At 40.7% G+C, this 25,157-nt stretch overlaps 3 protein-coding genes across 3 annotated transcripts in view; 2 read left to right on the forward strand and 1 right to left on the reverse strand.

Annotated features, from left to right (window-relative positions):
• The window catches only part of Ns4 (Nucleostemin 4), a 515,404-nt gene that overhangs the window by 485,903 nt on the left and 4,344 nt on the right, over positions 1-25,157 (forward strand). The window lies entirely within an intron of this gene.
• On the forward strand, positions 6,704-9,772 carry LOC135702978 (zinc finger protein 26-like). The gene is made up of 4 exons (XM_065224057.1): positions 6,704-6,819; positions 6,880-7,038; positions 7,104-8,289; positions 8,356-9,772. Exons 1-4 carry the CDS (start codon positions 6,777-6,779, stop codon positions 9,710-9,712), a joined length of 2,745 nt encoding a protein of 914 aa, XP_065080129.1. The 5' UTR covers positions 6,704-6,776; the 3' UTR covers positions 9,713-9,772.
• On the reverse strand, positions 14,609-17,465 carry LOC135702979 (zinc finger protein 567-like). The gene is made up of 4 exons (XM_065224058.1): positions 17,109-17,465; positions 16,526-17,043; positions 15,678-16,467; positions 14,609-15,616 (listed from the first exon to the last, which is right to left on the reverse strand). The coding sequence occupies exons 1-4, from the start codon at positions 17,329-17,331 to the stop codon at positions 14,688-14,690; spliced, it is 2,460 nt and encodes an 819-aa protein (XP_065080130.1). The 5' UTR covers positions 17,332-17,465; the 3' UTR covers positions 14,609-14,687.

Consider the following 25,157-nt stretch of genomic DNA (forward strand, 5'->3'; position numbering starts at 1 on the left):
ATCAAAATTTAAAGCAGGATTTGAAGTGAAAACCAAGCGCGGCCCAAAAAAACCGAATTCCGTAATTACGACAGGTGGGTCGGTTTGTTTGACAGCGTTCGGTAGTTCTTGAGTAAACCGATGTTCGGTTATTTCAGCTTAAATTTATTGTTCGTCGACCGAGATTTTCAGTAACTTTGACAGATTGTGGGTAAACAATAATTAACGACAGCTCGGTCATTCTTCTTTGAACCGAACAGACTACCGAGCGTTCAGCAGATAAAAACTCGATTGAAATCAAACCGAATTCGGTATTAATTTCTAATTGTGAGTTTAGGAACATGAAAACTTTTCACGTTTCCTAATCTTCTCCCTAATCTCCCCTCCATGTCTAGAATGGTGAACTTCAAATAAAACACTTTGAATTATGAAGAATTTTCTAAATTCAGGGTCATACAATTTTCTCATCATGAAATCTTTAAAAATCTACCCGAAAAAAAAATTACAGTGAAATTTTCAGTGGAAACAATGCTCTAACATTAATATTTATTGTCGACAATAAAAATGATTGTTATAATGTTGTACCCTTCCGAAAACGGCAAAACTGTTACCTAGCTGTACAATGAATGTACATAATAAAATGTTGTTACAATGATTTTTATTGTATTTTTCATTTATTTTATTGTTAACATGATTCGATCACGAACAATAATGAACAATTCTATTACAATAAAAAATGTTGTTACATTAAATATTGGTGTGTTTTCATTGTGGGTTACTTCACGAACAATAAAAATAAATCTGATTGAAGCATGCATACTATGAGAGGGTCAGCAACACTGCCAATGTAATCAAGATAGGTGCTGCTCGTATGGCTCTTGCTTTGACAGTTCGTTTGGCTCTATTCGTTGCCAAGTCAATTGAACGCCTACGACCAGATCGGTTTGAGTTGAACTCAACTCTCCTGCGTCATCTAAATCCCGCTTAATGCAGACCTTTTCCGTGCAGTCACTAATCATACAATAATAATAAAAAAATCCACCACTTGAAGATGTCAGGAAATCACTCTCAGGTGGAAGCATATTTTCATGGGCGATTCTCTCCAGTTGAATGCATTAACTTATCAACGACGTTCAACCACCAAGGAGACGTGACCTGAGAGATCGAGTGCAGGGGAGTTGGCTTCCATTTCTCACAAGTTCCGGATCGAATCTCAATCCATAACCAGTAAAAAAAGGACTCACCCGTAACAGACATTACCACCCCCTTCCCTCCCCGGGGCGATGTTTTATTTTTTCGATTTATTTTTAAAGTCGATAAAGTAGATCTGTCAAGCCAACACATACACTCTAAAGTACACTGTTATTTTTTTTAATCAATAAATTCGCCAACCAACAGTAAAATAACAATAATATATAATGTTATTGAAAAAAAATTATATGGGGAAATCACGAAAATTTCATTGTTAAGATACTTAACAACCCCCCTTTTTTATTGTAAATTTTCCATTTACCATGAAATTTACTGTTTTGTACAACATAAATCAAGGTAAATTTATTGTAGACGTAACAATATAAATCATTGTTAAGACAATAATTTTCGTCTTATTGTTACATTGTTTTTTATTATATTTTTGTTGTTATTTTTTTTCGGGTCGTCTACAACCGTGCATCGAGCCAAAAAACGAGCCGGACTATCGACTTACAAGAAGGTAGTGACTCCAAATCGCGATGATAAACAAAATACGACGGCCAAAGCGCGATCCCGGAGGCTGTACACGACGATGCTGACGAAGTTTGACTGCGTGGTAATGGACGACGAAACCTACGTCAAAGCCGACTACAAGCAGCTTCCGGGACAGGAGTTTTATACGGCAAAAGGAAGGGGAAAGGTAGCAGATGTTTTCAAGCACATGAAACTGTCAAAGTTCGCAAAGAAATATCTGGTTTGGCAAGCCATCTGTACCTGTGGCTTGAAAAGCAGCATTTTCATAGCTTCCGGGACTGTCAACCAAGAAATTTACGTGAAAGAGTGTTTGAATAAACGTCTGCTGCCTTTCCTGAAGAAACACGGTTGTTCCATAGAGGTAACTCTAAGACCACTGGGTCCCGAAGAAAATCATTATTATTTTTGGCTCACTCAGTACCAGAACAACGGTCCCAAGCAGTCCCAAGCTATTTCACTCACCCCTGCATGTTCTGCATGAATCCACACACCCCTGATGTTATCTGTCAAACTTTCATAGCGAATCAAAACAAACATAGTGTAGTAATAGAATTTCAACTAGAATAGGGTACGTTAATCGTTTGCTTGGGACCAATAGGCTACTAAAGTGGTGAGCCAATTTAAAATCGTTAGTTTCGTATTGATTGTTGGTTGTTCCGTACTGTTTTGGCCGGATTTGGCATCTTGCCATTACGGTAAAAAGGCCATGGAGTGGTACGCCGCCAACAACGTGCAGGTGGTTCCCAAGGACAAGAACCCTCCCAACACGCCAGAGCTCCGCCCAATTGAGAAATACTGGGCTATTGTCAAGCGGAACCTAAAGAAGACCAAAAAAACTGCTAAGGGCGAGCAGCAGTTCAAGCACAAACAGACGGAGCGGCTCGAAAACTTTGGTGACTAACCTGCTATTGCAATTTTTCAGTGTACCACATGGCAACACCACTACTACTGGATTGTACCACATGGCAACACTACTCTTAGATTGAACTAGCATTTTCACCAAATGTACTAGAATTTTTTGGTTCTATCTTTTTCACTCTACTCAAAACTGAAATGCATAAAAAAATGACAAAATGATACGCACTCTTTGCACACTGTCAAAGAATCATTGTACACAAAATCAACTTTGTTCAAATCAAAACAAAAAAACTAACTCATCTGGTGGATGATGGCACAAGCTTCAAAGAAAATTCTATTACAGTGAACCACATTATTTAAATGGATTTATTCGCCAGTTAGTCGTCTGTCACTTCGTTTGTGGTTCAAGGCAAACTGGCTTTCTGCGGCGAAGAAGGTGGACAAGGTGGCTGTACAAAATCTGATGGCAGGGGTCAAGCGTAAGGCCCGGCAATTCGGATTTGGAAAAGCGGAAGCCTAACTGAATATTTTTCCTGAATTTTATACTAATTGAACTTGAAAAAGAAATGTAATTTGATTTTTTAAATAAACGATTTCACCGATTTACACGCGTTTTCCCTTGACCAAATTTTGACCGTATCACCATAGAGGAGAACTTCAAGTGATTTTTACACGTTTTTTTTTCAGAGAAGTGCTAAGTAGAATTATTAATAATATCAGGAGCTTTGCAGAGTGAATTCTGAGAGTGTTCTGCAGAAGATGTTCAAGCGTATCATATAGAGGGAATTCGAGGGGGGCGACACATCTAAATCTCAAGTCTAGATGCTCAACAAATCTCACACTAGCGAATCAATCTTCGCAAAATCTTCTTTCATTTGTCGCATCTACTTGCATCGCGTATCATCTTTTTGCAAAAAATCTTCAGAATCGTCATCAATGAAGGTGCGTGAAAGAGTTCGGCACAATCGGTGTTGATGTTGGCTCTATTGCAACTTTTTTTTTTGTGTTTTCGAAAGAAATTGATCGAAAGTGTACCAAAAGTGCTTCTGAACGTGTTTCGCAGTTGGGAGTGGTGAAATTCGTAAATTCGCGGTTTATGTTCAGTGAAAATTCCGTATCACAAAATTGCCCACCGAGTTCCCTTTTTTTCCGTTCGACGACGACGGGCATGCGAGAAAAAAATAAGCATCGGGAATGTGCTCCCGGATGTATTAATTTGGTGAGTACGTTCCAGTTGAAGATTGTTCTTATACATATCTCGATTGCATTTTCGAGGGGACGTCCGGAGAGCTTTGAGATTTAGGCGTTGTTGCTTTTGCGGGCAGACGAGTTCGTCGCCGGTAAGGGCCAGTAAGTGCTGCCAGCAGATGAATCAAGAGGTATTCGAAACAAAATTGGTAAGAAATGTCCATTCAAATCGTTTTATTACAGTTAAACAAATTTCAAAACTATATACGTGCCAGATTTGGAAATAATATTTTTTGAATCTGGAAGTGTGTTTATGATACCATTATCCATTTGATAAAGGTAGAGTGAACATGTGGGGCTTATTGTAAGTAAAAGTGACCTCGGAGTGGTCGTGAATTACCAGGCATTCTGAAATGGGTCACTGGAGCTGCAATAGAGCTAACACCTTCTAATTCCCGGACTAAACCTGCTTTAATTTAAGGGTAATAAAAAGCAGTTTTCTTCCATAATAACACTGCCGGACAGTGGGGGTTGGATTGTACACACACACAAATCTTCAGAATCGTCATCAATCTTCTTCTGTCTACTAAGCGTGCGCGCAGCTAGCCACAGCATAACACAATCTTTTCTGCATCGTAGATAGAGTCGCCCCCCTCGCTGAAGGCCAAGGATGAAGTGATTTCTTGATTGGATTCCCGTGGGAGCTTAAATTAAAATAGATGACGGACCACTCGTCTATAATCGGTCGCGGGCGTTGATGTATTTGCGCATCATAGAGGAGACAAAAAAATGACAAATGAGAACATCTGAAATAAGAAGCAGTGAAAATCGTTAAACTGTTTATTTTTTAATCTGAATTTGAAAGAATTAATGAAACACACTCGATTCAGCCCGATGGAAATTTAAAGAATCAAAAAAATGAAACTGAACCCCAAATTTTCAAACGTTGAATGTGAAAATTCACAGATTTTGAGTGGTGCCAGTATTGCACGAGCCCGACGATACATTTCGCTCTCTCATTTGTGGAGAGTCAATCGAATATTATAGGACAGGTGTGGGATGAGCAGGATGACCAGTGAACCGGAAAATTGGGAAAAAGCCGGGAATTTCAATGACAAATCGGGGAAAAAATTACTTAATCTATTTTTCAGAAAATAAAATTGGGCTTTGAAAAGTTTTAAAATTCTTGAACCAGACTAAACTTTTTTGGAATTTTGAGTAGATTTTAGAATGAATGTCAGGGATAACAAGTTATTTCAGATGGTATTAAAGGTAGTTTTAAAAAGCGCTCTAAGAGATTTTAGAGTCACTCCAAGTCACTTTTGCGAGTTCAAATTCAGGGTAGAATTTTTAAGTTAATCGGTGGAGGATTGCAAATCGGTTGTGAAGATCATAGTGGCGTGACGGGACCGAGGTTTCCAGCCTCGGTAACGGCTACACGAATCCGCGATGCTGCCGCTTCTGCTGGCTTTCACAAATTTCGTTTGAGTGTTTAGAATTAAAGGTTTTTGCAGTTTCGTCGTGGAATCGATACATTCTATCAGTAGAGGGCTTTTGTAGTCCAGCTGTCACCATCCAAACATTATTTTTCACTTAGCATTGACTAAAATGGCAACTTCGATGTTTTTCTTTCGTACTGTTTCATTTCAGTTGCACGCATCCCCATGACAATTTAAAGCATGCTCGCATCCAATGCAATCCCATTAGGAATCCCATATATTTTTTTTATTCTTACTCTATTTTCGTTAAGACGACAAACTCAAAAAACTCTCTTCAGTTACATTACTTTTACAGGCAAGCATGGTAAAATAAAATTCATCTGAATAAGTATCGTTCCCCCTGCTCAAAACTCTTTTTAAATACTACTAAGAAAAATTATTATCAGTATAATTTTTCTTAAAAATTAAAACCTCAAATTAAATTTATTACATTCGTTCTATGCACCCTACTTTTTATTTATTTTGCTGGGTAGTTTGCTGATCTTTCAAGAAGTCTAAAGTCAGTAATATTTTGCTGCTTTATAGCGATTTAAATTTGGTGTGATGACTCGTAAAAAAAATTCAATAAATGATTTTCATTGTCATTGTGATGCCGCAGATACACTTGGATGACAAACTATGAGCATGATCATTATTTGTAAAATATATTATGAGCACATTCATGGTCGCACTTGTATAGTTTGTGTATAGTCGTATAGTGCTCATAATTATTATACAAATAATGCTCATGCTCATAATAGGTAATAGCATAGAGGTAACTAACTCTAAGACCAGAAGGTCCCGAAGAAACGAGCTCAACTTTTTGGCTCAGCTCTGGTACTATTTTCGGTCCCAAGCTAATCGATTCACCCCTCGAAACATAGGAAAAGCCACTAACCCCTCATTTTATCTGTCAAACTTTCATAGCGAATCAAAACAAACATAGTGTAGTACTGGAATTTATACTAGAATGGGGTACGTTAATCGATTTGCTTGGGACCAATAGGCTAGTCAAGTAGTGAGCCAATTTAAACTCGTTAGTTTCGTATTGATTGTTGGTCATAGTGTATCCGCGGCATAACTATGATAATTACTGTCAAAACATTGGACATTTTTGTCCATTACCATAAAATCACAACGAAATTCATGGTTCACAAGTTCACAACAGTGAAAATCATAGTATTTGAGAAATTTACAGTAAAAAAGGGGTTATTAAGCACTATAACTATTAAAAAAAAAGTTATTTTTCTCGAACAAATTTGATCTCATCACACTAATTTTCAATGTTTGAGCATTGTATCGTTAAAAATCGAAATTTTAACGGATCTCAAATTTCAGTCGGATTCAACCGATTCAACGCTGCCGTGTACGCTGTGGTTCTGGCAACCTTGCAAGTAGTGTAACGGTTTGAAACGTGTTTTGATTATTATGACGTTTTTTGTTTGCTATTTACAAACATCGTCCGTCTGTTTCAACCGAAAAATCTGGAATAGTTTCCATAGATAACACAAATTAGGTCCGTTTTACGGTTTTGAACTTTGGACCACAATGGTTTTCACTTGGTGCAGTGTTCCGCTATGCAGGAATTTGGGTAAGTATACAGAATCCAACAACTTGAATAGTTGTTCCAAAATTTTAATTGCAATTTCAGCGAGTTCTCACAAAGATCACCAGTTCTATCCGTTTCCGGAGAATCCACATCTCCGTTCCGTATGGATACAACGTACGCATTATACCGAGGAAATTGTCGGACGGGAAGCCGTTTGCTGTTTACACTTTGTGAAAAGCTCCTTCGAGTATTCCAAGCAAAGTTAGTCGGGTGATTGTTCCATTATCTGTTTGGACAACTTAATTGAAGCGCATTTTTTTTTCCAGCCAATTCCTATGTGCTGAAATCGGACGCAGTTCCCAATCAGTACTTGCCAAAGGCAGGCGAATCGGGAAGTTTCCCGTTTACACCGAACAAGGCCAGGATAACGAAGCAGGATGCGGGACTGCACTTTTCTGAACTGCTTCGGAAGTTGCGAGGATCAACGGTGACTACCATTACCCGACCGAAGCAACGTTATCTGTCGAAACAGGATATGGAGGTCAGGAAAAAGCTAAAGGATGATCCGTACATCCGGGAATACGTGCTGAAGCAAGCTTTTCCCAATTTGAACTACGAAGTTCTATCGTCGCTGCTAAAACAATTCTCAGATCCCAGTGGGACCGTGGCCATCAACCATAGCGTGGCAAGGCATGTTATTTCATTAACCTATCAAACGACAGCCGACCTGGAAGCAGCGGATGAGCTGAATCCGCGGAACATGGTACAACTGGCTGCAGATGAAAGCTACGCCTTGCGCATGACACCGCGGGAGCTGGCGGATGAGCTCGACTTTACCGGTCAGGTGAGTTATTCGGAAAAGTTTCCGAACATCTACCGGGACAACTTTTTCGACAATTGGCCAACGCAGCGTCGCAAGCGAGGTAGAACGGCCGTTGATCAGGATACCGATGCAGAGGTGGACCTATCAAAAGTTCCACCCTACATGGTGTGCGATAAATGCTGCAAGCTGATACCCAGCGAAATGGCCATGGCCTCAGCTCATCTGCAGTTGTGTGACTTCCGGATGTCACAGTGTACGACCTGTTTTGCTGGTTTTCTATCGCCAAAGGAGTTGCAGGAACACGTCCAAGGATCTCACCCAGAAGCACTGCATGAGCAGGCCAGCTTGGGACCGTTTCAGTGTGGAAAGTGCGGCAATACTTACCACAAGTTGGTCTTGTTGAAACAGCACATAGCTGAACACCAGGGCGGTAAGAAGGAGGCGAAATTCGAATGCGGATTGTGCACTTCAGTGCATCAGACAATCCAAGCCTTGGCAGTGCATTTCACCGAAAGTCACGGACTGAGGCAATCAAAAACGGCAAAAACAACGACGACGCCGGCAACGGCTTCAGAAGCAAAAGAATCACTTCCAGTTGCATACAAATGTGGTTTCTGTGGGGATGATTTTGCGCAGCCTCAACAGGTGGCTGACCATCTGAAGGAGAAGCACATGGGAGAATTGGCTAAGTATGCGATGGAGATTAAGGGAGGTATGATGAAGAGGTATATGATATTGTGAATTGCTATTTGCAGATCTACCACTGAGCAACAGCAGCTTCCGGTAGCGGTTTCCACCAAATCTGGGACCAAAAAGAAGACCCCAGTGCAGTTGACTGCAGCCGACATGGGTGGACCGGAGGGAACGTTCGATATTTTCCTGTGCAAGCAATGTCCGGCCCGTTACCGAACCCTGAATGATTTCCAGATTCACTCCAACCACAGTGGCCATCAGTTGCTACGCAATTGCACCTTCTGCGAGACCAGCTTCACCACTGAAGCCGCCTACAATCAGCACATCAATACACACAATCCGGACCTATTGTTTCGTTGCAATGGATGTGTAGGTCGAGGAAATAGCTTCCGTACCTTGGAGGATCTCATCGGACATCGTAAGCAAGTGCACCCCAAGGAACCGGCTCCGATTTTCAAGCTTTGTGAAATATGCAAAAAGGGCGTCTACACTCCCACGATGACACAGCATAGAGCTTACCATAGGTCCAATATGCAAGTGCAGTGTGCCAAATGCGATGCTATGATTCCCGCAATTGAACAGAAATCGCACGCCCAGCGACACAAAAACGAACAGAACATCCTTCGCAAATGTAGATTTTGTAATGTGTTCGAAGCCAGAGAAATGCTGTCGGAACACGAAGCCATATACCATCCAGAGGAGGACCCGTACAGCTGTGCACTCTGCAATACTAAATGCAATTCTCAGGAGCTGCTGAAGCGCCACGCCACCGCGTGCCACATTCCGAGCGAATTCAAATCGCTTGGGCCGTGTCTGTACAAAACCATCCAGGTCGAAGATGCCGAGTATTATGAATGTCGCATCTGTTTAATCGATTATATCTACCGGAGCGACATGGTGAAGCACATCCGGCTGGACCACTCGAATAAAATGCGTTGCACTACCTGCACGATCTGCGGTCGTATATTCCGAAGAGAGCGAACGCTGCTAACGCATCTGAAGAAAATGGAATGCCAACTCGGTCAGAATTTGCCACTGGTGAAGAAGCCGTGCTTGATTTGTAAAAAGTGGCTCCTGAAACGGGATCACGAGGCGCACTTTAAACAGGAACACCCGAGGCTGTTTCCGATGGAATGTGTCCTTTGCGGGCAGTGCTACAATCGGCAGAACCTATTGCAACAGCACGTAACCCAAGATCACAGCAGCGAGGAACGGGGCACGTTCATTTCACTGCAGAGGGGATTCCAGGTGTTCAACGACGGGAAGTATCAATACTTCGAGTGTAGATTGTGCGGGGCGGAGTACACTCACAAGGAAAGCTGCGAGGAGCACCTGCAGGCGCATTTGTTGGATGAGCAGCCGACGATCGAAGTTATGGATGTAGACGACACGAATCTGGTAGAAGAGGATGAGGTTTGATATCTGTAATTATGGTAGATTGGTTTACAGATAATATACAACAATACATCAAGAAACCAATCGATGCCGTTTCATTGCATTCCATCGCCTTTGGGGCCATACTTTAATTATTTTATTATGTCACGCTAAATTGAGAAAAAAATGGTAAACAAACTCGGTTGCTGTCCCATACAAAAATCCAACGTGGCTGCATCATGTTTAGAACACCTATATGTAGTCACCTTGATCCCTTCCCTTCATAGTTATAACATGTTATAACGGTTGTCAAATAAAACGCTGGCCAGCCTGAGCAGTTATAACAACAATCAATACGAAACTAACGATTTTAAATTGGCTCACCACTTTAGTAGCCTATTGGTCCCAAGCAAACGATTAACGTACCCTATTCTAGTTGAAATTCTATTACTACACTATGTTTGTTTTGATTCGCTATGAAAGTATGACAGATAACATCAGGGGTGTGTGGATTCATGCAGAACATGCAGGGGTGAGTGAAATAGCTTGGGACTGCTTGGGACCGTTGTTCTGGTACTGAGTGAGCCAAAAATAATAATGCTTTTCTTCGGGACTCAGTGGTCTTAGAGTTACCTCTATGCTTATAGTACGTTCAGACTACAGAGTTATAACATGTTATAGCGCTATCTTGATGGTGGTTTCTGTGTTGCAATTATTTGACAACCGTTATAACATGTTATAACCATAGAGGTAACTCTAAGACCACTGGGTCCCGAAGAAAATCATTATTATTTTTGGCTCACTCAGTACCAGAACAACGGTCCCAAGCAGTCCCAAGCTATTTCACTCACCCCTGCATGTTCTGCATGAATCCACACACCCCTGATGTTATCTGTCAAACTTTCATAGCGAATCAAAACAAACATAGTGTAGTAATAGAATTTCAACTAGAATGGGGTACGCCATAGAAGTACTTGGGACCAATAGGCTACTCAAGCAGTGAATCAATTTAAAATCGTTAGTTTCCACCCCCTGTTATAACTCTCCAGTCTGGCCAGCGTTTTATAGTACGTTCAGACTACAGAGTTATAACAACAATCAATACGAAACTAACGATTTTAAATTGGCTCACCACTTTAGTAGCCTATTGGTCCCAAGCAAACGATTAACGTACCCTATTCTAGTTGAAATTCTATTACTACACTATGTTTGTTTTGATTCGCTATGAAAGTTTGACAGATAACATCAGGGGTGTGTGGATTCATGCAGAACATGCAGGGGTGAGTGAAATAGCTTGGGACTGCTTGGGACCGTTGTTCTGGTACTGAGTGAGCCAAAAATAATAATGATTTTCTTCGGGACCCAGTGGTCTTAGAGTTACCTCTATGGTATTAGAGTGTATTCAATTCACCCCTAAAACGCTGGTCAGACTATACAGTTATAACATGTTATAACGGTTGTCAAATAATTGCAACACAGAAACCACCATCAAGATAGCGCTATAACATGTTATAACCATAGAGGTTTATAACTCTGTAGTCTGAACGTACTATAACAGGATTTCCTTCCGAATTATATGAAAGGGGCGGGGCGGAAAGTATCGTTTGTGCAGAATATGTAAAAAAGGAGGGACTTCAAGAGATTGAACTCGTGAGAGCTAATTTTCTCACAAATTTGATTTTATTGGCTTTCTGGGGACTGAATATACACCCAAAGCGAATTATTCCCACTTCTCTCAAATTCTATATGGATTTTTAACACTTCCTATCAGCGTGTTCTGGAAAATGGTCGGACGATGATTAATCTCACCAATACATTCGGGCCTACAATTCCACACCTTCTATAGAGACCAAGTTGAGCCTTGATAGCTAGCTGCTTTCGGGAACTGATGACCTTGACAAATTTCCAAATAATAATCTTAACAAATTTATGGTGGTCCTGAAAAGGACCGTTTTGTAGTGATGGTTGAGTAATGCTGAGCTGAGCACGACAAGCTACTGATTCCGATCCTAGCCTAGCGGTGGGACTCAGAGATGCCAGCTTTTTTTCTATGCAATTCCGTAGACTTATTAAAATCTACGGATTTCTACGGATTTTTTTTTAGTCGAAGGTGATATTTTTTTTTTTAGTTCTAAGGTGTTATTTTACGTTAAATGATAAATCGATGAAAGAACTTTTGAAAAACTACTAGGGACAGCCCTCTAGGGTTGTACGCAATGGTGACGTCGGACTACGTGGTCGTATATAATAAATGTTATTTGTTAACTGCAGCAGGACTTGTGTTTTGTGTAAGAATAGGAATTTGAGCGGGGTTCTCTCAGTTTATACTCTTTAGTATGACTATGATTGCCCTGAAAAGAAGTTTTTGATATGAATTTTAGTTGGGACATGTTCAGAAATTAAACTCTTCTGGAAAATCTTGGTGGCACTGAAAAGGGCCGATGGTAGTACAGGCACAGACAAACAGACATAACACATTGAATATTTCTCACCGTAAAACATCGTCGCTAAAACATTACCGCCATCTGTTGAGTACACTGTGGTGGGTAGTACGCTGAACAGGTGGCGGTAGTGTGTAAACGTCAAACTCAAGGGAAATGACTATGCGCGCCACAGGTGGCGGTACTACCAACTACGATACGTTTAAATTGACCGTTAAATGCTTGTTCGATGAACATCTTGCGAGTGTTATGTCTGTTTGTCTGTGGTACAGGCATTAATACCATGATACTGTTGCACCTGTAGTTTTTGGCATATTTTCACTGATTGCTTCCCGGGGATCCTTGTTAAGCCATAGCAAGATGTGTGCGTGAGGACTTCCACGGTGCTGAAATTCAATCGTGTCAACCAGCTTGATGAAGTACACACAGCACGTGACTGGATCATCGTTGACCTGAGTTGCTCTTTGTAGTGCAGTCAATTCCTGGATTGGATCTGTTAAGTCATTGCCATTGTGTCCTTCTGACAATCGATGTAGGAGATTCAACAAATGGGGCCACTTCATCTCATTTGCACTGAGTGGCTTTCCCAATTGTCGCATCATGGTGAACAAATTTCTCTTCCTTTGTTGCCAATACTGTACTGAATTCGGTATTGATTTGAGGAAGGATGGATTTCACTCAATGCACTGCTCCATGAATAAGGCGGTCCTTAAGGTTGACACGTGTGATGTTTATGGTCCCCGGGAACTTAAAAATGCATTACAAGCCATCGGAAACTCTAAGGCGAAGAACTTTCATTGTCATATACAACAAATGTTGTGGTTTGGCCACACGCCTGTCTTGACGACGAGTTTCACTGGATGCAATCATGAAATATGTCACCCGAACCCCTGGCTTGAATTTCCGTAGATGGCCGAAACATATGGCAGGAAAAGCTATCTCTTCGCTGTGCTCGTCATATATTAATGACAGAGGAACCCTGTTTTGCACGGGAGCGATCTCCAGGCATTTGTCCTCATTCCAAAGGAGCGTTTCCTGTTGCCCAAGCAGCAGATCTGTCTCATTATCCACGGCAATGGTTTCCAGCTCAATTTGAGGATCCACTGCAGGGGTTTCAAGACCATCTTTGGCGATCTGATCAATTGTGATCCCGTAGCGGTGGTACAGTGGTGTCGTAATCTAATAAGAAAGCCACGCTTTAACCGTAGTTTCCTTAATAAAGCCGGACAAGTACGACGACTTATGGATTACGTGCTTTTTGATAAACACGTTCAAGGCCTGATCATCATCGAGCTGACGGGGAAGAGAGCGTGACGGCCTTCGGCGACAGTGTCGTATGACAGAGCCTGTCGTATGACATTTTAGTTTTGTACTGTAATTTAAAAGCTTGTTCTGCAAGTGTCGGAAGCAAAGGCAGTCGATTATCACAGAAAGTGTGTCGACTACGGTGACCGCTTACAAGACTGGTCTCGACACGACTTTTATTTGCCTTCACACGGCACCGTCGAAAACTTTTCTCTTCAAGCAAAGATTGACAGTATATTATGGGAACTTTCGGCGGAGTGAAGAGATGCCATGTTTCACGCACAGTCTGACGTTTGCTTACGGGATATTTCATAGGAGGGAAGAGCTACAGAGTCACCGTCAACGCTAAATTATTCTATCAAAAAGCGGATAAGTGAGCAAGAAAACGGTTGACAAGTTGCAGGGGTATATATTTTACTTTATGCTGCTTTCCCTTCAGAATCGGATTATACTCGAGATTGTAAAATTCGATTCTGAAGGGCGACGTACACTGAAGAAAAAAATCCGTAGAAACTGTAGCGAATTCCGTAGATTTTGCCTACGGATCCGTATTTCCGCAAAAATTTGTAAAATCCGTAGATCTACGGAGATTTCCGTAGGTCTGGCATCTCTGGGGACTTCTTTCTCTATCTATATGGTTGCTCATATGAGCTCTGCAGCTTGCTGCTTGCAGGCAGCCTTTCGTTGTTGTTGTTGTTGAAAGCACTCCTGCTGCTGCTGCTGCTGCTACTACTGCTGCTGCTGGACTGGACACCACCACTTACGGTGATTGAATGAGCACCGTTCAGTGGGACCGCATCGAATTCGATTTTTAAGTCTGTGTTAGGGAATGCGCTGTTTTTTTAATTTTTTTGATCATCAAATCCTAGGGACCTCGGGACAAGTGCTAGTGCGAAGAATTCAGAAAACCTAGGCTGGAACCTTTATGGCTATTCTACAGGATTTTAAAGATAATCCTAAACTGGACCTCAAAAGCAAGTTGCTAAGAGCAAATTTTGAGAACTTACATACTTGCAGGCAAGCCGAGAACCGCAGGATCCTAGAAGTATTAACTATGGTTTCAAGGAAAAATATAATGTATTATCATTAAAAGAACATCCGCAGAATTCCCGGGGGCAAGTTCGGAAACTTCAATGAACTTCTTCAACTAGGCCGAAAGGATGTCCAAACATTCAATCATACTACACTGTATTCTGCTTAGCATAGAATTACTGAGAACTATTCCTCACGATGAAACAGTCATATCAATTAAAACAAGATGGAATAAAACTTACCTAACCTAACGGAGCATACTCCACCAATTCGTCGCCATCTTCCACATCGTCGACTTCGTCCTCTTCGCAGTACTCCTCATAGTCCTCCTCGTCGGGTTTGTTGTCGTCCTTTGACCCGTTCTCCTGTTCCTCCTGCGGGTCCTGCAACAGTTCCATCCCGGGATGCGTTTTCTCGTGCTTTTTCCGGCCGGACGAAGTGATGAACGCAGCCGGACATGCTCGGCACACGTACGGCCGCTCACCGGTGTGTATTCGCTCGTGGGCCACACAGTTAACCTTCTGCACAAAAGCTTTGTCGCAGAACTTGCACTTGTGCCGGCGGTTGTTCTCGTGAATGTCCACGTGCAGGCTTAGCTTCTGCTTGCAACCGAACATCTTCTGGCAGTACGGACAGGGAAGATTCTTCTCCGGGATCTTTCCCTCGTGTGCAACCTCGATGTGTTTGACCAGGGTGCACTTCATTGGGAAACGCTTCTCGCAGATCTCGCATTGGAACTTTTTCAAATGCATCGACCGGTGGTAGAAGAACGTCCGATACAGATCGGTTACGTAGTCGCAGTTTTCAAAATCGCAAATAAATTGCTTCATTCCGGTGGAATCCGTTCTCACCTTTACGTTGCCGTAGTCGGAGTTGTAGCGGGGTCGTGAGACAGACTGCTGAGCACGGTAACGTGGATCATCCGGGAAGTGCTCGGCCATGTGGTACCGCAGGGTGGTGCCATTGTGGAAGTTTTTGCTGCACTCCGTGCAGATGTAGGCTTTTTCGCCGATGTGCAGCCGTTTGTGGTTTTGGAAGTTGGCTTCATGGTTGAATCGTTTGCCACATTTCTTGCATTCGAACGGCTTCTCGCCCGTGTGAATCCGAACGTGTCGCCTGAGTAGAGCACTACAGCCGAATACTTTGCCGCAATGTTCGCATTTGTATTTTCCTGGTTAGGAGAGAGAAAAGTGATTAATTGTGATTCAGGTCAACTCTCGTGCAATACTCACCTTCCTCAAGGGCCCTGTGCTTGGCCAAGTGAATGTAGAACGCCCGTTTCCGATCGAAAAACTGACCGCAGTAATCGCACGTATAGCCATCCTTTTCGCCGCCTTCGTGCACACGCTTCATGTGGTCAACGTAGGAATGCTGTGTCAAAAACCGCAACGGACAGTAGTCACAAGGGTATGGATACAGATGAGTCTGGAGATGCTTGTTGAGGCCAACCAATGACTTGAGCACCTGGGGAACTTCTTCAGTGCTACATTGTTCGCACTTGTACGGAAGCGTGCTAACGTGCTGCTCAATGTGAGCTTCCAATGCGTCGGCATCGTCATGTGCAGTGTCACAGATGTAGCAGGTGTTGGGAACCAGTTTCGGTTTGGGGCGATATTCAAGGATTTTTCTATTCGTTGTTTTGACGGAGGGTTTCGGTTTGTATAATTCCTTCCAAGAAAATACATACTTTGGCGCAGTATTTTTCTCTGCTTCCGAATCCGATTCAATCTCAACCTTTAATTGATTGGCAGAGTTGTCATGCTCCACGAAAGGCGCACTCTTCTTCGGTGAGGGATCCTCAGCTGGTTGAGCTTCGGTTAAAATTAACTCATCTTCGTCATACAAATGTTCCTCTTCCAATTCTTCCAGTGCTTCGATCTCTATTTCGTCTTGAACTGCCACCGATGAATTTTTCGTTGAAGGTAGAACCGGTTCGTTCTTGAACGACCCCGCATTTTCCATCTTTTGAATTTGTACAACATTCTCATTCGAATTTAAAACCAGCACCGATTCTTCGACAATCTAAAACAAACACAAATTCAATCAATCCCCTCATATACTGTCCAATGAACCAACCTACCACTTCCTGTTTTACGTTACTCAACAAACTACTCAGGTAAGCTTCGTTCAAGCTTTTCGATTCGTATCGATGGTTGTCGTAGGATCTATAATGACACAGCAACTGCTGGCTTTGGCTCAAGTTCCTTAGAATTCGATCGTGATGCAGAAATTCCATCCGGACGTTGAATGCCAAATCGGCCTTCCCGACGCAAACGGCACAAATTTTGTTCGGTAGCTCGCCACCGATTTCGATTTTCAACCCAGAAATCGTGTAGATTATGTCTACCATGTTGGCATTGTGCAGCTTCGAGTTGAACGGTATTAACCCGTCTGCCTTCTTAAGACACATCCGGCAGAACAGCGAACGCAGCTGGAAATCATCCATCACCTCCCCTGCACCGCTGGCACTCTCCGAAGTCACCGTGCTCGGTTTACTTTTGGCCGAAGACGTCGACGGCTCCTCCGATATCATCACGTCATCTCGGTCCATCAGCTCATCATCATTTTCTTCATCCGGGGAGTACACCATTGGGACAGCTGTATAAGAAACCAAACATTAAAACCTTTGTACCACCCAAAACCAACCACCCCAAAACACTCACCCCCCTCGAGAAGCTTCTTCTGTCCATTGGCATCGAACAGTTCTAGCTGCATGAAATGCTCCGCACAGATGTACTTGGCCCTCCAGCGGAACTTGTCCGGATTACCGCCGACGAAATCGATCCATCTGTTCCGGAGCTCTGCATCCGTAGGGAACGGAAAGCAAGCGACCCCTCGGTCGGCTTTCGAATTGGGACAGATCGGGATGCAGCACAATTTTACCATTGTGCTGCGACGACACTTAGCAGGAAACGGAATTCGACTACGTACTAACGTGGGTTAGCGTTGATCTACTTTTAAGTTGGAAATATTCACCGGGAAGCTTTTTTTAAGCAGATTGATCAAAAAATAAGCACAAAATTTACAATTAACAAACGAACGCATCCGCGCATCAAAATTATGACAGTTCGATGAAATTTTTAAAACGTCAACAGACTTTTAAAAAAATAACATCGCGCACACACGGAAAAACGAGTTTATGCATTGATGACTATTTTTTTAACCACTTTTGGGAGCTTGTTCGAGCTGTCATAGAGTGGTTGAAATTTATAGCAAAAAAGTGTATAGAATTTAAACATTTCTAGAGAAAACCTTTTTTCAACAAAAGTGTTTAAATTTTATTCACTGGTGACTGAAAAAAAACTTGGAAACAATTATTTCCGAAAAGCAGCGGCCATCATTGGTCAACTTTTTGCAGGTAGATAGAATGTTTATAGTATTATTTATAATCTAGATACAATTTAATAGTAATTTTTAACTATCTTATTATTTCCAGGGAGCGGTAAGAACTTCTCTTCATAAGTTTTTCCGTAGGAGCTAGTGAGCTGCAGATTCAGCTGTTACAAGCGTTGTCCGGTAGGGTTGGCTTCCCATGACATATATTGCTGGACATGCCGACTGGAATATCCTGTCGCCGTGTGGGATCAGGCCAAAGAGATTACCGATGCTAATAGCACAAACGAAGTGACAGACGGAGCGGCTCGAAAACTTTGGTGACTAACCTGCTATTGCAATTTTTCAGTGTACCACATGGCAACACCACTACTACTGGATTGTACCACATGGCAACACTACTATTGGATTGAGCTAGCATTTTCACCAAATGTACTAGAATATTTTGGTTCTATCTCTTTCACTCTACTCAAAACTGAAATGCATAAAAAAATGACAAAATGATACGCACTCTTTGCACACTGTCAAAGAATCATTGTACACAAAATCAACTTTGTTCAAATCAAAACAAAAAAACTAATCCATCTGGTGGATGATGGCATAAGCTTCCAAGAATATTCTATTACAGTGAACCACATTATTTAAATGGATTTCTTCGCCAGTAAGTCGTCTGTCACTTCGTTTGTGCTAATAGTAAGTATATCTAACAAGGTAGGGGGAGGAGGGGCATAGTGAGCATCCCGCAGTTTGACCATGGATCTCTAGCTGCATGAAACAAATCAACTGGTAGTAGGTTCAATATCATTATGATACTGATCCTACCACCAATAAATTTGTTCCGAACGGCCGGAAGTCCAAGCTGGTGCACGGAATGCTCACTATGCCCCCCCTGTTCACTATGCCCCTCTTACCCCTACATTATTTTGTAACTTTTGATCCCCATTACAGAGGGCTTCAATCGGCAGCACGACGATCCGAATCGACTCTCATTATTTTGTAACATTTGATCTCCATTACAGGGCTGCAAACGGCAACACGACGATTCGGATCGAGTTCGCCGGGCAACGGAACGGAATGGTTGCCGAGCACGACACGGGAAGGTTGACGAAGGGATCGTGAAAAGAAACATCCGAGTTCCACCTGGCCGGGATGTCGAGCGATGACAAAGTGGCCGACATTGTACTGTCTTGAAAACTTAAGAGCTAAATAGTGTGATCTTGCTCTGCCACCTCTTAATTGTATAATTGAAATAAATATTACTTTTTATTGATTTTTATTTGAATGTAATTGTTTATATAATATGTTGAAAATACACGAAACCAACCGTTTAAAATCGTTCCGGTGTATACAATTTAACCACTTTTGAGAAAAACGTCTTTATTCATTAATGATTAAAATTTAATCACTTTCGAGAAAAACGCGTTTATTCACCCGATGAGTAAACAGCGTTTATTCATTTTATGAATATGTGCGGGTTTTCTCGAAACTGTTTAAAATTTAAACATTAATGCATACTTTTTTCTTAGCGTGCACACGCTAAGAAAAAAGCACAGACAAACAGACATAACACTCGCAAGTTGTTCATCGAACAAGCATTTAACGGTCAATTTAAAAATATCGTAGTTGGTAGTACCACCACCTGTGGCGCGCACAGTCAATTCCCTTGCGTTTGACGTTTACACACTACCGCCATCTGTTCAGCGTGCTACCCACCACAGTGTACTCAACAGATGGCGGTAATGTTTTTGCGACGATGTTTTACAGTGAGAAATATTCAATGTGTTATGTCTGTTTGTCTGTGAAAAAAGTATGCATTAATGTTTAAATTTTAAACAGTTTCGAGAAAACCCGCACATATTCATAAAATGAATAAACGCTGTTTACTCATCGGATGAATAAACGCGTTTTTCTTGGTAATGGTTATATCACAGACAAACAGACATAACACTCGCAAGTTGTTCACCGAACAAGCATTTAACGGTCAATTTAAAAGTATCGTAGTTGGTAGTATCGCCACCTGTAGCGCGTATAGTAATTTCCCTTGAGTTTGACGTTTACACACTACCGCCATCTGTTCAGCGTACTACCCACCACAGTGTACTCAACAGATGGCGGTAATGTTTTAGCGACGATGTTTTACAGTGAGAAATATTCAATGTGTTATGTCTGTTTGTCTGTGGTTATATTTTAATCATTAATGAATAAAGACGTTTTTCTCGAAAGTGGTTAGTACTTATACACTGGAATGTTTTGTGTGTTTTTCTTTTATTTTCAATATCTTAAACTAATAAAAAAATAAAAAAAAAGAAAATTAATAAATATTACATCCGATTTCATTGGCAAGCGCTGGGCAAGATTGTTGATGAATGCCGACAGGATGTTGGCCATATCGGATGTTGGCCATATCGGATGTTGGCCATATCGGATGTTGGTCACGTCGGATTGCTGTTAACCTGTGTTGTAAGAGCTGATTCATCGATTGCGATGGGGATGTATCTCGTTGGTTGTGTGATTCCGGAGGCGTCTGCGGGCTGCTGTGGAAGAGGTTGGATTATTTACAGGACTTGAACAATCTATAGATATACCTACCATCTTACCTTTCGCCATCATCTTCCGGTCCAACAAGTCGATTGATTGACAGCGGAGCATCTCCGGAACCAACCGATAAACTTCGTATTCTTCGTGTACTCGATGTAGTTCTTGGTGTCAATCGCCGGCACGACCTGCACTTGTCCGTAAGGAACTGGTGAACTGCTGATTGCGACATTTTCATTATCTACATAGTAAAATACAATACAAAAGGGAAATGCTTACGTTTATAATTGTTGTTGGTGGGCTACCGCACCATGAAAATGCTGTAAATAGAAAGAAAATTATAATTCTAAATTGTTTATTAACATTATTTGTCTATAATTACTATACATGTATTTTACCCTTGAACTAACCTGTGACGAAGTTTGTCAATGATAGCCGCCATGCTTGCAGAAAATAAATTGACAAGTGTTTTTTTCAGCCACTACACAGCAAAAAAAGTTGTTGAATATTACATCGAAACTGCTGCAACCAGGTCAATCCATCGGTTGTGTAATATCTCATTGTACGATGTACATCGATTTTGCGAACAAAATTACATCCATTGATGTAATATTGTATCTGCTCTTTGCTATTACATCATTATTTCATACATCAGCTTGAATTACGTTGATCGATATTACATTTTTTTTTGCTGTGTAGTGAATAAAATTAAGACACTTCTGCTGTTGAAGAATGGTTTTCTCAGAAAATGTCTAAATTGTATACACTTTCCTGCTATAGATTTTAACCACTTTATGACAGCTCGAACAACTTCTAAAAGTGGTTAAAAAAAAAGTCATTCATGCATAGACTCGTTTTTCCGTGTACCCCATAAAAAATCCTCGCGATTTTCCTTTCGACTAAATCGGTTCCCGTCGGTAAGATCGACCGACTATGAAACCGACGTATTTATAAATTGTTGCATCGACTCTTATGGGACTGCTTAAGGGGATCGGTAGTCGAAAACATAGGAAATCAGTCAACCAGAAGCTCAGCGTTGCCAGATTGTTTTCATGATTATCGGTATCAAATGATTTAAAAATCGCTATTTATCGGTATTCACTATTTCAATTAATTTTAAATTTTTAAAACTTTTGGACTTAAATTGAAAGATGTACTTTCCATGTAAGTCGGAAGAAAGTTCTGGGAAATATTTGAATTAGTCTCTTAATGGTACCGACGAAACTTCCAGATGAAGAATAAAGAAGATGTCGTGGAGGAAGTTTGAAGGAAGTTCTAAAAGATATCGAAAAAACATCCGATGGGGATCTTCCAAGACAAATATTGAGAAACTTCTGGCAATTTTTTTAGAAACTTTCGGAAAAAAATCCAGAAGCCAAACAAGTTTGGAAATCGGAAGCCAATCTCGGAGGTGCCATTTCCAGGGGAAGTTAGGAGAAGCTCGGAAAAACCTTCCAATAAGTCGGAAAAAAACCTAAGAGTGACTTATGGAGAAACTTCCCGAGGAAGACGAAAGAAACTTCTGGGAGAACTCGATAGAAACATCCGGTAGAACTTTAATTGAGCTTCCTGGAGAAGACGGAAGAGACTTCCTAAGGTAGATTGGAAGAAACTTCCTAAGGTAGATTGGAAGAAACTTCTGGAAAAAGTCGGACGCCAGATGGCTTACGGAACAGTCAAAAGATACTTCAAGGAGAAGGTGGGAAGAAAATATCTGGACGAAATAGATTTCTGGGGGCACAATATTCCCTGAAGTTCCTCACATGCTCTCAGCACAGACAAACAGACGTAACTCTTTGAAAAACTTGTTCTTGAAAACATAGTATCTCAAAACATATAACCTCAGTAACGACATCTATCTGGCTTCTCGCGGAAAACAAGCTTGCTCGCTAACTCGTAAACAATATTGCATAAAATTTCTATAGAATATATAGAAACGTCAAAGTGATCAGATGTCAGCGCTGCGGCGAGTAGTTCGCGGAACTGATAATATTCAAATCAACCGTTAAATGCATGAACGAAGATACACAATGAAGAGTTACGTCTGTTTGTCTGTGCTCTCAGTGTTGGCAAAATCAGAATTCAATTGATATTTTTCCGCTCTCATGCGCTCGCAATATTACGCGTGATATTGGAACAAAATATCATGCTTGATATTGATTTTACAAGCTCCTTTGATATTGCGAGACTATTCACAACGTGCAAACATCAAGCTGAGAGTTGATTCGTCACAAAAATGATTCCATTGCACACCATTTTCTTACACACAAAGAACAAAAATTGTTGTAATACAAATAATTCACTTTCAAATTGAAAATTCCTCAAACTTCATAGTTTCAACAACGAATATTTTCAAAACGAAAGCTATTTTTTTGGTTTGAAAGTTCTTCGTTCATTTATGACTCGTAATTTTAAAAGTACATTTTTTTTAAATGAAAATTGGTTTACTGTCAAAAATACCTCTAAACACCAACACTTTTGGCAGCACTGAAATTTTGCCGCTAAATTTTAAGATAAAACATGCAAAACAAAACAGAAGCAGCAGCAGTAGTGTCATATCAATCCACTTCCCAAACATAGATTCTGCCCGTCCCTAAAATTGGCTTCCGGTTTTAGATTTCCGTGAATGGTTTTGAAATGTTGGATCAAATCAAATAGGCCCTACTCGACGATCCAGTAAGTGTTTTTTTTTTTATATTTTTAAATAACCTTTATAAATGCTTACTACTTTCGCTGTTTACAGTATTACCTCAAAACGACCCAAAATGAACGTTTCTTGGTTCGCACCATCTGCTGGCCAAACTTGGCCTGGAACCGTTCATATTATCCCAAGATACCACGATCGAGTGCCGCACCGATTGAACTTTAGCAATCAATTACTGCCAAAATAAATGCGAAGCCCGAGGCCTTTGCCGGATTCGTTTCCCAGATTTAACTGTTCCTCGGACTGTACAATGTGCATCATATTTACTGTAGGTGTAATCTATTTTCTCAATGATTTTGAATTATAGACCCTTCAACATGTTCACAGGTTACAAGGATTATCAATCTTCAAGGAAACCAGGGAGCTGGCCTGGAGACAACTGGCAGAGATAAAAGCAATGCTTACAGTGTGCCAAATGCATGATATCTAACGATCCAAAACCGTTGATACATACTGTCTGAGTTCATCAGATCATCACGAGCCATGATTTGATATCATAATAAAAATAATATATATATAATTGAATAATAAAAAAAACTCTACATGTCATACTGACAATGCTGGTATTTAAAATGAAAATATTTTAATTGTTCAATTCAAAGTGAAAAAGATCGTTTGAATTAGACCACACTTTCATGATAAAAATTTGTTTTGAATTTAAAATAATCCACTTTTTATTCCAACACTGCCATGCTTTTGTTTTGACAGAAGTACAATTCGTTTTGAAAGTTTGAACTTTTAAAAGTAGGAGGCGGTTAACTTTTGAATTGATAGTAGGCGAAATTTTATTTTAAATTCTAAAGACTTTCTACCAAAAAGAACCAACGCAAACTTTTAATTCTACAAATGGTTTTTTTTAATTTTATTAACGATTATTTTTTGTGTGTAGAAAGAGAAAGCATAGTTTGCTATCTCTTTTTGATCTTCACCGATGGCAGACGCGAAGGGAATGCTGCAAGCCGTTATGGAAGTTTCGGTTGCATTCGGATGTAAAGCAAAAATCTTTAAACTCAATCTCACCACAGTTTGGTGAGATTTGCAGTTGGTGAATTCTGTTAGCTTGATATTCCGAGCTGCGATATCACAGCTTGCAAAATCAACCGCAGTAGTTTGCTTGTTGATTTTTGTCTACGAAAATCAAGCGTGATCTTGGGCGTTGGTGAGATTTGATTTTTTGATATTTTCCCAACACTGCATGCTCTATTGATCCAGCATTTTTCTGAGATTAATAAAACATCCCTGAAAATCCCACAATGTTCCTGAGGTTTTCGGAACATAACTTAAATTGCACTTCGGAATATCCCATAATTCCTCGGAACTCCTTGAAAGTTCTTGAAATTTTCCTAAAGTTAATGAGGCTGTTTTGAAGTTCTCTGATCATCCTCGAAGAACACGGAACTTCCCTGATTATTATGGAACTACCGGTAAATCTCTTATCTTCTTTAAAAGTCCCAGGATCTTCTTAAGCGCTTTCAATTATTTTTTAAATTAATGAACATCAGCATTAAAATTCTCTGATCTTCTGATTTCTTATTTTTTTTTAAGTTCTCGAAACTGCCGATAAAAAACACTGAGCTTCCTTTAAAATATTCTCACAATTTTCTTATGTTCATGTAACTTCCCTTACGTTTCCAACATTTTCATGAACATCTGGGAACTTAACTGAAGTTTTCGGAACTCATTTAAAGATTCAGAAATTTCCTTGAATTCATATGTCCTGATGTTCTCAGAGGTTCCCTAAAGTTATCTCAATTCTCTTGAAACAAATGGAACTATCCTGAAAACCATTAAATTTCTTTGAAGTTGGGCTTGTGAAGTTTCCAAAAATTTTCAGTTTTCTTATGTTAATTGAAGCTCTCTGGGCTTTCCTGAGATTGCCGAGTTCTCAAATTTGAGCAGAAGTTAATGAAACTGTCCGAACTATTCTTAAGTTTTAGATTTTCTGAAAAGTTCCTAAAGTTTTCCTGAAACTAATGAAAACTCTGGAAGCATTTCTGAAGTTCCGGGGTAGTTGAAAAAACTGACGGGAGGAGACGGAAGATGACCTTTCGAGCGAAGCCAGAAGAAGCTTCCAAGGGAAGTCGAAATAGCTTTCCGGAAGGAATTGGAAAATAACTTACAGGGCAGGGTAAGGTGGACG

The sequence above is a fragment of the Ochlerotatus camptorhynchus genome, unplaced genomic scaffold (genome assembly GCF_037179485.1).
Source record: "Ochlerotatus camptorhynchus isolate MF236.1 unplaced genomic scaffold, CSIRO-AGI_Acam_v1.1 ptg000204l, whole genome shotgun sequence".
NCBI lineage: Eukaryota > Metazoa > Arthropoda > Insecta > Diptera > Culicidae > Ochlerotatus > Ochlerotatus camptorhynchus.

Excerpts from the sequence above, each read along its gene's own strand:
- LOC135702978 (XM_065224057.1), top strand. The coding sequence starts at position 6,777 with ATGGTTTTCACTTGGTGCAGTGTTCCGCTATGCAGGAATTTGG. Across the intron at positions 6,820-6,879 it reads TCCGCTATGCAGGAATTTGG|CGAGTTCTCACAAAGATCAC; the intron begins GTAAGTATACAG and ends TTGCAATTTCAG. Across the intron at positions 8,290-8,355 it reads CACATGGGAGAATTGGCTAA|ATCTACCACTGAGCAACAGC; the intron begins GTATGCGATGGA and ends TGCTATTTGCAG.
- LOC135702979 (XM_065224058.1), bottom strand. The coding sequence starts at position 17,331 with ATGGTAAAATTGTGCTGCATCCCGATCTGTCCCAATTCGAAAGCCGAC. Across the intron at positions 17,044-17,108 it reads GAAGAAGCTTCTCGAGGGGG|CTGTCCCAATGGTGTACTCC; the intron begins GTGAGTGTTTTG and ends TTTCTTATACAG. Across the intron at positions 15,617-15,677 it reads GCACAGGGCCCTTGAGGAAG|GAAAATACAAATGCGAACAT; the intron begins GTGAGTATTGCA and ends TCTCCTAACCAG.